The 14,248-nt window shown below is 46.5% G+C and overlaps 1 protein-coding gene across 2 annotated transcripts in view; it reads right to left on the reverse strand.

Annotated features, from left to right (window-relative positions):
• fasn (fatty acid synthase) overlaps positions 1-14,248 on the reverse strand; it is a 48,425-nt gene that overhangs the window by 4,858 nt on the left and 29,319 nt on the right. Inside the window, exons 21-37 of one of the 2 annotated variants that reach the window (XM_069687915.1) lie at positions 13,355-13,671; positions 12,852-13,253; positions 12,495-12,659; positions 12,180-12,295; positions 11,769-11,923; positions 10,548-10,751; positions 8,441-8,591; positions 8,002-8,180; positions 7,732-7,851; positions 7,512-7,634; positions 6,348-6,571; positions 6,050-6,251; positions 2,867-3,018; positions 2,239-2,330; positions 1,743-2,137; positions 656-847; positions 233-460 (exon numbers count right to left, since the gene is read on the reverse strand). In XM_069687915.1, the coding sequence (XP_069544016.1) occupies positions 233-460; positions 656-847; positions 1,743-2,137; positions 2,239-2,330; positions 2,867-3,018; positions 6,050-6,251; positions 6,348-6,571; positions 7,512-7,634; positions 7,732-7,851; positions 8,002-8,180; positions 8,441-8,591; positions 10,548-10,751; positions 11,769-11,923; positions 12,180-12,295; positions 12,495-12,659; positions 12,852-13,253; positions 13,355-13,671 (3,417 nt within the window). Of the gene's footprint in view, positions 1-232; positions 461-655; positions 848-1,742; positions 2,138-2,238; positions 2,331-2,866; positions 3,019-6,049; positions 6,252-6,347; positions 6,572-7,511; positions 7,635-7,731; positions 7,852-8,001; positions 8,181-8,440; positions 8,592-10,547; positions 10,752-11,768; positions 11,924-12,179; positions 12,299-12,494; positions 12,660-12,851; positions 13,254-13,354; positions 13,672-14,248 lie in introns of both variants that reach the window. The other variant, XM_069687914.1, reaches the window with a different exon arrangement.

The raw sequence follows: 14,248 nt of genomic DNA on the forward strand, positions 1-14,248 counted from the left end.
ATTAAATGAGTTATTGTTGTTGATGAAGAGAGTTTTGTTAGAAAAGATTTTCTTTATGTTTTAATACTTTCAGCTCAGATTCTGATGACGGTGTTTTTGTGGGAATTTAAAAAAATAAAAAATTGTAAGCTCTGCGTTAATCATTGCGACTCCTGGGACTGGTTAATGTAGTAAATAGTGAGGTGTTTTGGAGTGCTCTCTGGTGACTCTGAACATGTGTGAGTGTGACTACCTTTGGTGCACTGCAGCCCATAACAAGGCACGCTCAGCTTGGAGGCCAGAGTCTTGAAGGCAGCGATGGAGCCCTCGATGGGGTGGACCAGGAACAGCGGCCTCTCCTGGCTCTGGACCTGGTTGAGCAGCGTCAGCGTGGGAGCGCTGGGGTTGACCAGCAGCTGGGTCAGATCGGACTGCAGCACAGAGCGGAGGCCTTCCTTCCTCGCTGCCGCCTGGGGGGAGTCTGGAGGGACAGGAACACCGTCTACTCTTTATTCTGGGCTTATGTGCAGCAACAGAAGACTGAGGTGTTTTTTCTCTCTAAATGGACTCAGGACTCTGTAGATAGATAATTATACTTTATTATTCTTATTCTTTATTTATTTACTGTCGTGTGTCTGTTTATGTTTATTATTATTATTATTGCTCTCAGTCATACCGTCTGATCCTTCTGGCTTGCTATTGGCCAGCTCTCGCAGCTTGTTGATGGTCAGCTGACGGATCTCCCTCATCACCATGACGATGTCATAGTCTCGCTCCAGAGTCTGGCGGACCTCCACACCCATCAGAGAGTCCAGTCCCAGGTCAGCCAATGAGGCGTCAGCGTTCAGACTGCTCACATCCCGCACACCTGAGGATGAAGAGGATGAAGAGGACGGAGACTCATCAAGAAGAATCCACTCTGTCCATAAAACTCTGCCTGAAATCGACTCTGTTCCTCAGACACTGAATCATAGATGATCTGTGGCCCTGGGTAACCTAGGCAACAGGATAATACAGGGATGCGGGACAAACCTTGTGTGTGTGTGTGTGTGTGTGTGTGTGTGTGTGTGTGTGTGTGTGTGTGTGTGTGTGTGTGTGTGTCAGTTACATTCACTCTGGCTGGTTAATATAACCATATTATATGATATCACCATATGAGAATAGATATGGTCTTGTGATATAATCTGTAGATTTAAAAGGCTTCACTACAGCAAAGTGATGTCATTGATGTAATTATCAAACCCGTTTTATTATATATTTCAGTCATTACATCCACAATTATTTATCAAAAATCTTCATTGACGTCACTTTAAATATTTTGTGAAAGCACCAGTTTTCATCTCTACAATATTGATATCCAGATATTTGGTGAAAAATATGATGCTGTACTACAAACAGACGAACTCACAAACGCACTACACTGACAAGAAAAATGTCTCTGCAAGATTTAGAGACATAAAAAGATTGACAGGTGTTTATGAATAAATATTAGTAGTGGCTATTGACTGGAACTGATCATAATGATTAATTAAAGTGAAAGAAGAGGTGATTCCATGCAGCAGTAAATATTAACATCATTCAGTGAGTTTTATCTTCCTATAAGAGCAGCTTGTTATTGGACAGCTCTGCAGGAGATGATGGACAGACAGACAACACTGTTGATCAGCTGTGATGTCCTGAACAGTTCCACCTTCATCTCATCATCATCATCATCCTCCTCATCATCATCATCCTCCTCATCATCATCATCTTCATCATCCTACCTAGTATGTGGGCTACAGCCTCCACCAGGTCTCTCTGTCCTCCCTTCTCACTCTTCACCACCGTCCTCTCTGCCAGCACAAAGCTGGACATCACCGCCGTCTGTCTGCACAGGAAGCGGTCGAGCACCTCCAGACAGGAAGTGATGCGCTGCGGCAGGGTGCCGCCGATCACCGCGTTGTTCCCGCCCATCGTCTCCAGCACCACGCCCACATCGCCGATGGCCCCCCATTGGACGGCCAGGCCGGGCAGACCGTCGTGGCGGCGCTTCTCACATACGCGCTCCATTGCTGAGTTGGCGTAACCGTAGTTACTCTGGCCGGCATTGCCGCGGCCGCAGCTGACGGAGGAGAAGGCCACGAAGTAACTGAGGTCCGGACACAACTTTCTGGTTACTCTGGAGAGGAAACAAAAAACAGTGCGTAAAAATCCAGACAAGTCAGAGGTCAGAGCAGGTAACAGTTTAAAGAGGAGGCGGAGTCAGGGGGTGTGGCCTACCTGTCTAGGTTTATGGTGCCCTCATATTTAGGTTTGTTCACATCCAGGAAGAGCTGCGGCGTTAAGTTCTCCAACATGCCATCCTTCAACACCTGATGATGACATCACCAACATACTGATGAAGTGTTATCATGACGCAGAAAAACCTTCAGTGCAGAAACATCGTAAATACTTCTGGAAACGTGAAGTTTAAATCATGAAGAAGAACAAACTTCAGGCTGAAAGAATTATAAAATAAATATGAAAGTAACCACATTTACAGATATTCAACCAGTAAACAGGAAGTACAATCTGCAACCATGCAAGCAGCTTTGTACTTAAATACTAATGTTAGCATGCTAACAATGATGCTAACAAACGGTTTAAATGTTAACCAGCAAGCTAACACCTGCTAATTAGCAGAAAGCCAATACTAATTACAGTTGAGGCTGATGGAGATGTTAGTAATTATTCAGGAATATTCATAAACCAAAGTATTGGAAAAATACTTATTTTATATATATATAAAAAAATAATATTTATATATAATATAAAATAAGCGAGTAGAGATGCTTCATCCTCTGAGGACCAGGAACATCATTGGCTAAAAATAAAGAACATCTGACTCAGGAAACAGCAGGTTTGTTACCATAGCGAGGTGGAAGACTCCGCCCACTGGGCCCAGCGCACCGGCCTCAGCCACCAGGTGCTGCGCTCCCTCCAGCGTGCTGACATCACTGGTCGACACCAACACCTCCACTTCCTGATTCTGCCACTCGCGCACACGCTTTGCCTGGTAACCTGGAAACAGTCACGAAATAAAACAAACCAGAGTTTATGAGTCGTGATTCAAAAGTTCAGATTTGTAATATGTATAATTTTAAAGGTTTTGTTTACATTGATGTGTTGTTGTTATGCTAAAGATTTGTCAGGATTCAAATAATCAGAATCATGATTCAATGTTTGTGTTTTATGAACCGACAGTCTGAGAGTCTCAGAAACTTTAAGACATACCGGGTTTCATACATCACAGACCTAAACAACCAATTCTGTCAACCTGGGGGTGGGGCTTCCCGTATCATACAGCTGACAGCTTGTTGTGAAACTTTGTCTTGCAAAAACTTCAATTTTTTTTTAAAAATTTAACAAGCACAGATGAATTTTTAGAAGGTTTATAATCAGTAAGACGAGAGGAACTTTAATATATTAACGTTAGTATCTGTTATGACTGCAGGTGAAAAGAGTTTGATGGTGGAAAAAAAGGCAGAGTCAAAGAGAAGTTGAGGTTACAGAGTAAAAGTCATCGAATGACATCAATTGCCATATTCACATGGAAACAAAAAAACATAAAGGCCTTAACGTGACATTTTTAAAATGTCTGTGATGACACGTAGAGTTGCGTCAGACTGTTCAACGATGCTGTATTCAAAACTGACTAATTAAAAAAATAATCAGGAGCACCAGTTGATTTTATTTTGAAGGTCTTCTCTAACATCTCTGCAGAAACTTTTTTGGAAAGTTTTAATGATCCCTCAAAGTTTGTCATGATGACTTTGTGATTGTGATGTTCTGATGTTAGTATACATACATATATATTTATATACATATACATATACATATATATACACATATATACAGTGCATCCGGAAAGTATTCACAGCGCTTCACTTTTTCCACATTTTGTTATATTACAGATTTATTCCAAAATGGATTAAATTCATTTTTTTCCTCAAAATTCTACACACAATATCCCATAATGACAATGTGAAATACATTTTTTAGAAATTTTTGCAAATCTATTAAAAATAAAGAACGAAAATATAACACGTACATAAGTATTCACAGCCTTTGCGCAATACTTTGTTGAAGCACGTTTGGCAGAAATTACAGCCTCAAGTCTTTTTGAGTACGATGCTACAAGCTTGTCTCCTATTCTTGGGCAGTTTCTCCCATTCTTCTTTGCAGGACCTCTGAAGCTCCATCAGGTTGGATGGGGAGCGTCGGTGCTCAGACATCTCCAGATCTCTCCAGAGATGTTCAATCGGGTTCAAGTCTGGGCTCTGGCTGGGCCTCTCAAAGACATTCACAGAGTTGTCCCGAAGACACTCCTTTGTTATCTTGGCTGTGTGCTTCGGGTCGTTGTCCTGTTGGAAGATGAACCTTCGCCCCAGTCTGAGGTCCAGAGCGCTCTGGAGAAGGTTTTCATCAAGGATGTCTCTGTACATTGCTGCATTCATCTTTCCCTCCATCCTGACTAGTCTCCCAGTTCCTGCCGCTGAAAAACATCCCCACAGCATGATGCTGCCACCACCATGCTTCACTGTAGAGATGGTATTGGTCAGGTGATGAGCGGTGCCTGGTTTCCTCCAAACATGACGCTTGGCATTCAGGCCAAAGAGTTCAATCTTTGTTTCATCAGACCAGAGAATTTAGTTTCTCATGGTCTGACAGTCCTTCAGGTTCCTTTTGGTAAACTCCAGGTGGGCTGTCATGAGCCTTTTACTGAGGAGTGTCTTCCGTCCGTCCACTCTACCATACAGGCCTGCTTGGTGGAGTGCTGCAGAGATGGTTGTCCTTCTGGAAGGTTCTCCTCTCTTCACAGAGCAACGTTGGAGCTCTGTCAGAGTGACCATCGGGTTCTTGGTCACCTCCCTGACTGAGGCCCTTCTCCCCCGATCGCTCAGTTTGGCCGGGCGGCCGACTTTAGGAAGAGTCCTGGTGGTTCAAACTTCTTCCATTTACAGATGATGGAGGTCATTGTGCTCATTGGGATCTTCAATGCTGCAGAAATGTTTCTGTACTCTTCCCCAGATCTGAGCCTCGATACAATCCGGTCTCAGAGGTCTACAGATGATTCTTTGGACTTCATGTCTTGGTTTGTGCTCTGACATGTCAACTGTGGGACCTTATATAGACGGTGTGTGTCTTTCCAAATCATGTCCAATCAACTGAATTTACCAGGTGGACTCCAATCAAGTTGTAGAAACATCTGAAGGATGATCAGTGGAAACAGGAAGCAGCTGAGCTCAATTTTGAGTGTAATGGCAAAGGCTGTGAATACTTATGTAATACTTTCCGGATGCACTGTATATACATGTATATATACACATATATATATATTACAAAAGTGTGAATATGTGCCGCGTGTTGCCAGAACCAGATCCAACCACCTACATCTGTGACATAATCTGTCATCTGTCCTGACTACTGGAAAACGAAACAAACATGGACGCACTCAAATCAGCCCAAACGTTCCAGGTTGAAATGGATACGTTGAATCCCATCGATGCACAAACAACCTCAACTCTGTAATCATGCAGCTGTCCGACATCCTGGACATTAAAACTTCCACAGAGACGAGTGTGAGTCACATGTTAGTTCGTTATTCTCTGCAGACACTCCAGTGAGTTGAGGGTTCGACGCCGGGTACCGGTCTCCAGCAACAGCAGGAGCAGAGTATGGCTCATTTTCACCTCCTTTTCATCAGTAACTCTGGTAAGAAATGCAAAATTCATATCGACTGATCGCCCTGTTTAACACTGTGTGCTCATTTTCTGTTTTTTACAAAATATGTCGAAATATTTTGTTGATATTTTGACATTCCTCTGCAGCTCCGTTACACTGCTGAAGCTTCTCTTCTATTAATTTTGCCTCAAAATCTCAAAAAAAAGAGGACTGTCAAAAATGTATCTTCACACTCACACAACTCTGACAGATAAAATATGAAGACTTGTATGAATTTGACCTCCAGAGTTTCATCACATGACGTCAACAGTTAATTTTCCCATCATGGTTGTTGATAAGTGAGCAGCGCCGCGTCGTCGTGGCTCACCGTTCCTGATGCCCGATCTGGACGTCAGCACCAGTTTTTGGGCTCCTCTCTCCACCAGCCACTGAGCAAGCTCCAGCCCGAACCCCCCCAGACCCCCGGTGATGATGTAGGAGCGGGACGAGAGGCAGAAGGTTCGACTGACGGCTGGGAGGGACAGAGAAGAGGCGGGATGGACGGCTGCTCCTATTTCCTCACAGCGGACCTGAGGACAGAGGACAGTTATGAGAGGGTGGACTTTCTCTCCTCCAATCATCCCTCAGACTGACACCACAGGCTGAAGGTCAGAGGTCACGCTCACCTGCACCAGCACCTTGCCTATGTGCTTGCCCTGAGCCATGTATCGGAAGGCTTGCTCCACCTGCTCGCTCTCGAACACTGTGGTCCTCAGAGGCTGAACTACACCTCCCATGATACCCTCCTTCAACAGCTGGGACACTTCCTCCCACTCCCGGTTTCCCTCTTCAAAGAGAGCATCCAGCAGGATGCCGTGGAACGCCACGTTCTTCAGGAACACAGCCATGCCTGCAGACAGAACCAGAACACGTTCAGCAATTCAGAAGCGACGACGGCTGCAGCCTGCAGGGGGCGACAGTCATCTGCTGAGTCAGCTGGAAAACGGCTCTTTATTTTAGCTGTATTACTGAACACAGAAGAAAGTAACAGATGATGCTCACCAACACAATGATAAAACATCTGTTTAAATTTATTTACAATGAAAGAAAAGCTCAACAATAACTATGATGACGTGTTTCATATTTTTTTTTATCAAAAAATACAAACAATAGTAATTAATAAAGATGTTAATGCAGAGGCTTCTTCAGTGACCTTCAGCATGTGTAAAAATCACAGTGTAATTTATAAAAAAAAAATCATCAACATAAGAGATGAATATATACATGGTAATTAAGTTACATTAAATCTAAAAAATATGTGTATCGTATGTTTTGATGTGACTTATGGAGGATTTGTTTGACATTAATGTCAGTGTTTCATACCTGCTGCAGCTCCATCTACTCAAACTATAACCAACTATAAACATCCATTTACTAACACCAGAGGACACTGGTGTCCCTCAGCCTTGTCTCACTCCACACTTCCTCTACTCCCCACTGGGGGGCGATCCTCCTCTTCCGTGACTACATTTAATTTATCAACTCAAATCAGTGTGAAGTGAATTCAGACAAATTAGTTATTTACAAAATTATTTTATGTAAAATATCACAAAGTTAGAGCTCATGTGGCTTGATCAGAAATTAAATTAGCAGTAATAACTCCTGCTGAAACATTTGAAGGCTCTGATGTATCATCAGGAGATAACAGTGAACAAAACATTCAGACAACTTCTGATATTTAGAAGATGATGTAATTACTTCTCTGTATTTGTAAGGATCTTTCTGAAACTGAAAGAGTAACTGACACTTGTACTGTGACAGAGAGAGTGAGTGTGGCGCCTCCTACTGACCCAGAGGGGAATTGTTGGACAGGTCATATTTTCCGATCTCCAGGAACCGTCCGTGTCGGGCGAGGCAGCGAATACTCGCCTGCAGCTTCTCCTCAGCCAGAGAGTTCAGCACCACGTCCACCCCTGGAACAAATACACGTACTGTATGTTTGAAATATGTCTCTTATTGTAGAGAATATAAAGGATGTGATGGACACCGCTCGAAGAGGAAGCATCTGACCTTTGCCCTCTGTGTGGAGCAGAACATGCTGCTCAAACGAAGTGTCTCTGGAGTTTGAAAAGGACTCTGCAGATAGCTGAGGGAACCTCTCCTGCAGGTAGGCCCGCTTCTCTGCTGAACCTGGAGACACCCACACACAGTAAACTGACGGTCACAGAGACTTTTACAGCCTTTAGAGATACCGTCAGTAACTTATAATACTTATTTAATGCTACATCATGATGAGGACTTCATAAATCTATAAGTAAGAGAAAAATGTTAAGTACGAACCGACTGTCGTGAACACTCGGCACTTCCTGCTGAGTGCGATGGCGATGGCGGCCTGTCCGACCCCGCCAGACCCTGAGTGGACGAGGACAGTCTCTCCGGGGCGGAGTCGGCCGCGCACCACCAGAGAGTAGTAGGCCGTGGCGTAGACCACCGGGACCGACGCCGCCTGCTCCAGGGTCCTGAAATGAATATATAGAAAGGAGGGAGGAGAGGAGAGGAGAGGAAAGAAAGAAAGAAAGAAAGAAAGAAAGAAAGAAAGAAAGAAAGAAAGAAAGAAAGAAAGAAAGAAAGAAAGAAAGAAAGAAAGAAAGAAAGAAAGAAAGAAAGAACATCATCTATCTTCTCTTTGGTCAGTATGATTGCTCTCCATTCAGATTCAGACTCAGTGCTACCCCCCCCCACACACACACACACATCTATCTGTGAGCGTGACACTAACCAGCCAATGGGAACGTCCCAGAGAAACCGTCTGTCAGCATCCACAGTGGTCGCGAGGCCTTTAGCCGGCAGCAGGCCCATCACACGCCGCCCGCTGGGGTCACGGCCAGAAAACTCCATACCCAGCATGCACTGCTGCAGAGCCTGGTCCCCTACACACAGCAGGAGGAACAGGAGGAGTTAAAGTTAACTGTGACACACACTCTGTGGTGTGAGGTTGTGAGGTAGTGTGAGGTTGTGTGACGTTGTGTGTGAGGTGGTGTGAGGTTGTGTGTGAGGTGGTATGAGGTGGTATGAGGTTGTGTGTGAGGTGGTATGAGGTTGTGTGTGAGGTGGTATGAGGTTGTGTGTGAGGTGGTGTGAGGTTGTGTGGGAGGCTGTGTGTGAGGTTGTGCGAGAGGTGGTGTGAGGTTGTGTGAGGTTGTGTGTGGTTGTGTGTGAGGTGGTGTGAGGTTCTGTGAGGTTGTGCGAGAGGTGGTGTGAGGTTGTGTGAGGTTGTGTATGAGATTGTGTGTGGTTGTGTGTGAGGTGGTGTGAGGTTGTGTGTGAGGTTGTGCGAGAGGTGGTGTGAGGTTGTGTGTGGTTGTGTGAGGTGGTGTGAGGTTGTGTGTGAGGTTGTGCGAGAGGTGGTGTGAGGTGTGTGAGGTGGTGTGAGGTAGTGTGTGAGGTTGTGTGAGGTGGTGTGATGTGTGTGAGGTTGTGTATGAGGTTGTGTGAGGTGGTGTGAGGTTGTGTGTGAGGTTGTGTGAGGTTGTGTGTGAGGTGTTGTGAGGTTCTGTGAGGTTGTGTGTGAGGTGGTATGAGGTTGTGCGAGAGGTGGTGTGAGGTTGTGTGTGAGGTTGTGCGAGAGGTGGTGTGAGGTTGTGTGTGGTTGTGTGAGGTGGTATGAGGTTGTGTGTGAGGTTGTGCGAGAGGTGGTGTGAGGTAGTGTGTGAGGTTGTGTGAGGTGGTGTGATGTGTGTGAGGTTGTGTATGAGGTTGTGTGAGGTGGTGTGAGGTTGTGTGAGGTTGTGTGAGGTTGTGTGTGAGGTTGTGTGTGAGGTTGTATGTGAGGTTGTGTGAGGTTGTGTGAGGTTGTGTGTGAGAGGTGGTGTGAGGTGGTGAGGTTGTATGAGGTTGTGCGTGAGGTTGTGTGAGGTGGTGTGTGAGGTGTGTGAGGTTGTGTGAGGTTGTGTGAGGTTGTGTGTGAGGTTGTGTGAGTTGGTGTGATGTGTGTGAGGTTGTCTGAGGTAGTGTGTGAGGTTGTGTGAGGTGGTGTGATGTTTGTGAGGTTGTGTGTGAGAGGTGGTGTGAGGTGGTGAGGTGGTGTGAGGTGGTGAGGTGGTGTGAGGTTGTGTGAGGTTGTGTGAGGTTGTGTGTGAGGTGGTGTGAGGTTGTGTGTGAGGTTGTGTGTGAGAGGTGGTGTGAGGTGTTGAGGTTGTGTGTGAGGTTGTGTGAGGTGTATGAGGTGGTGTGTGAGGTTGTGCATGAGGTTGTGTGAGGTGGTGTGAGGTTGTGCGTGAGGTGGTGTGTGGGGTTGTGTGTGAGGTTGTGAGGTAGTGTGTGAGGTTGTGTGAGAGGTGGTGTGAGGTGGTGAAGTTGTGTGAGGTTGTGTGTGAGGTTGTGTGAGGTTGTGTGTGAGGTTGTGCGTGAGGTTGTGTGAGGTTGTGCGGTAGTGTGTGAGGTTGTGTGAGAGGTGGTGTGAGGTGGTGAGGTTGTGTGAGGTTGTGTGTGAGGTTGTATGTGTGAGGTTGTGTGAGGTTGTATGTGAGGTTGTGTGTGAGGTTGTGCGTGAGGTTGTGTGAAGTGGTGTGAGGTTGTGCGTGAGGTGGTGTGTTGGGTTGTGTGTGAGGTTGTGTGCGAGGTTGTTAGGTAGTGTGTGAGGTTGTGTGAGAGGTGGTGTGAGGTGGTGAGGTTGTGTGAGGTTGTGTGTGAGGTTGTATGTGAGGTTGTGTGTGAGGTTGTATGTGAGGTTGTGTGTGAGGTTGTGTGAGAGGTGGTGAGGTTGTGTGAGGTGGTGTGTGTGTGAGGTTGTGTGAGGTTGTGTGTGAGGTTGTGAGGTAGTGTGTGAGGTTGTGTGAGAGGTGGTGTGAGGTTGTGTGAGGTGGTGTGTCCTCTCCTCTCTCTACCTGGGATGGCGTCTGGAGGGAGTTTCCCCGTAGCGAGCATGATGTCTCTGAAGTTCAGTGAGCTGTAGTAAACGCTGCACAGCTGCACGTTGGCGTCTCTGGACACGAAGTGTCGGAGGGGGGACGCGATCCAGCGCAGAGACGACAGGTCACCTCGGGTCAGCACGTTGACGTAGGCGGCCTCAGTGAGCTCCTCATTCAGATCTGATCACCACAAACACAAAAAACAGAGGAAGAGTGAGTCCCAAACAAAACAGAGGAAGAGTGAGTCCCAAACAAAACAGAGGAAGAGTGAGTCCCAAACAAAACAGAGGAAGAGTGAGTCCCAAACAAAACAGAGGAAGAGTGAGTCCCAAACAAAACAGAGGAAGAGTGAGTCCCAAACATTCTGCATCAACAGTTATTTTCTGCAAAGTGATCCTGAGATCGTCCTCCGTCTGAGGAACAAACCAGTGTTCTGCCTTCGCAGCGTAGATACAGGTTGTGTGTTGTGTGACTTTCAGGTTAAAATTGTGTGTCTAGACTGTCTTTCATAGACAAACATCAGACAAACATTAAAAAAATTATGGATTTGTACCTGAGGATTATCTATATAAAGTTTAAGGGCCATGTAAATTACAGGAGTTTCCCAGGACAAACAGCAAAATGGTCCGGTGCTGGAAAACAGCCTTAAATACAAGAGGTTCAACTGCATCTCAGCATCTCACCAACAGATCCTGCTGCATCATCCTGTCCTCTACACACATTTGGATAAAAGTGATGGTTGACATAACTGCATCTGAATCTTCACACTGAAAAATGTGTCAGCTGTCAGTCTCCCTCCACGCCTGTCCAGACTCATATCATACCTGTAGTGAAGACTTTGAAAGAACTTTTACATTAAATCTGATTTTGGCAAGTTGTTGCCATGACAACAGACAATTCTTCAAATCTGAATGTTGCTGTAGAAGTAAAATGTCTAAACACTTAGAGTCTGACCACATGTGGTATCATGGTCACAGTCTGTCCTGCTGTGACTCAGTGATGGACCTATATGATGGGTAGAAACATGATGATGTCACAGTGAAGATGACCATTGACCTTTTGGGTATAAATGTCATCACTTCATCATTAAATCCCGGAACAAGTTTGTATGACGTGTAATCGATCCCGTTGGGTGGACTTAAACCAAGTCCAGTCACCAGAACTCGGACCCATCAGCATGAGAACAGTATTTCATACCGTGGGTGATGAGCTGGTGTCTGAAGGCGCCCCAGTGTCCGTCTCTGAACACGTTCATCACCAGGTCCTTCTCCTGCACCGACTCAACAGACTCGTGGCCCGGCTGCAGGCTTGGTGCTGCGGAGGATTCGTCCAGGTTGGACACAAACACACAGCTGGACAGAGACACCAGAGACAGGACAGATGTTAGAGTACACACATCTCATCACACACACCAGGACAGACAGAACAAACCTGAGAGTGTGAACTAAACTTTAACCAAAGATACATCCAGCATTTATCTCTGAAAACCCATTTAGAGGGTGGAACTGTTACACGTTTTATATATATATGTATACATATATATATATATATATATATATATATATATATATATATATATATGCTGTTAAATGGTCGAGCAGGTCTTACCGCACTCGGTTGCCGCCCGGCTCCTGCCGCAGACAGTTGACCATTCCCACGACGCCACAGTGAGCCTGAGAGGCCGTCAACCATACCGGCTGGTCCGAGGACTCCGACATCAGCGTCTGCTGCAAAAATCCACACACAACATTTCTTATTGTAAACTCCTGCTATGACTCATGTCACATCTGTAGATGATGAAATCCTAACAGACACTGGATTCAGAAAGTAGTCAGAAACTCTTCTTTGGGTTACTGGTCGGACTACTCTACAGGTTTTATACATCAGTTATGATATAAACACATCTTGAGGACATGGACCCACCTTCAGACTCTCCACCCACTTGTAGTCGCTGGTGTCCACAGGCAGGAAAACGGGCAGTTTGCTCGGAGACCGACGGCGACACAGAAAGAGGGCGGAGCCATAGAAAGACTTCCTGACAGCTACCAGGCTGAGGGAAGCTTCAGAGAACAGATTCTCCCACTCAGACTGGAAGGAAAGCAAAATAATATCAGGAACATCTGCAGGAGCATGTTACTGATCAGATAACTGAAAATAAAATAATAATCATGATGTCTTTGAACTTCTTTAATCAAATAGAATAGACGATGTGATTTCTATCTGAGCCCTGATCAGTGTCATGTCTGTAAGATGCAGGTGATTCGAACAGATTCCACTGACCTGTGAGAGAAGTCCTGACTGGCCGCCGCTCTGAGACGAGCTGCAGAGGAAGTCCACCGTCTCCCCGAGGGTCTCTCCCTTCAGCAGGACGTGGAGGAGGACGAACCCCTGCTGTTTGGTTGCAGAGGACAGATTAGTCAGCAGCAGCCCGGGGTCCGTCCTCAGAGGGCCCCACGCGTGGTTACACAGCACCAGGTCGGCCCCCGACGCCGCCCCTCCAGGAGCCGGGTCCTCCGCGGGGTTCCACCTGGCTGCGGTGACGGCCAGCTCCTCCAGGCCGGTCTGGTGGGGAGTCAGGAGGTCCAGGCTGGGCGCTGTGGCCGTGTAGTCCACATGCAGCATGGGCTGGATGTTGAGGAGAGGGACCACGCGGGAGGCGAGCTGGCCATCGTTTGATAGAGCCTGGGAGGAGGCGCAGCCGAGGAAGGTTTGAATATATTCTGAGACTGAAGCATAATTCAGGATGAAATCAGACCTGTTTATTTCTCTGTTTTCAGTCTTACCTCCAGGACTTTGATCTTCCCGGGCGGGCTGTTCTCCAGAACGATGTCCAGGCAGTGTCGGAGGGCCGGCCGGTCCAGCAAACCTCGCAGCAGACCGTCCTGCAGCAGACACGCCCGCTCCGTCTCCACCACCTGCTCCAGCTCAGAGCGCAGGTTCCCGTTCAGCTCCAGGCCACAGAGCAGCGTCAGCAGCCGCACCAGGCCCGGCTCAGAGGGCTCATCGCTGGGGAGGGGCCTGTCGGACTCCCCCTGGAGCCCCGGGACGGAGAGCTGGACGCCGTGAGGGGCCAACTTCTGCTGTAGTCTATGGATCAAACCTGGAGGCAAAAAGAGGGACAAAACAAAAAAACGTGGTCAAATAAAAGAGGAGGACGGTGGATGAGATCCTCTAACAGACACTGATCAGCAGGTCCAGATCTTTCTGTGATGAGCAGCTGATGTTTCATGGAGTTCCTGGAGGTCTCGTGAACCAGATGAAGCTACCTGTGAATTCTGCAGGACTCATTCAGGATGTAACAGCTCACCTGAATAACAGGACTGGAGGGAGATCCAAGCAGAGATACGCTGGAACCACCCAGAGGCAGCAAAATGCTGAGTCAGGAGAAGTTTTGACTTTGCTGGTATTTTGTGGCTCCTCCTTGTTGTTGGCTGTCAATCATCTTTCAGTTCATTCAATAACTCAGAAATGTCAACGCTGGACAAACGATATGTCTGAATCATTTCTGCCTCTGACATCAGAAATGTTTAACGGGTGTAAAACCTCGTTCTCTACGTATTCTCTGGTTTCCTGCGTCTCCTTCACAATAAGAGCAGCCGTGTCTCCTTCACAATAAGAGCAGCCGTGTCTCTTGATGTTCATCTGATTAAAACCTTCAGTTGTACTAAAATACACAA

The sequence above is a fragment of the Brachyistius frenatus genome, unplaced genomic scaffold, assembly GCF_029030835.1.
Source record: "Brachyistius frenatus isolate BFR_SWC_R1_liver_20210118 unplaced genomic scaffold, ASM2903083v1 Contig_504, whole genome shotgun sequence".
Lineage (NCBI taxonomy): Eukaryota > Metazoa > Chordata > Actinopteri > Embiotocidae > Brachyistius > Brachyistius frenatus.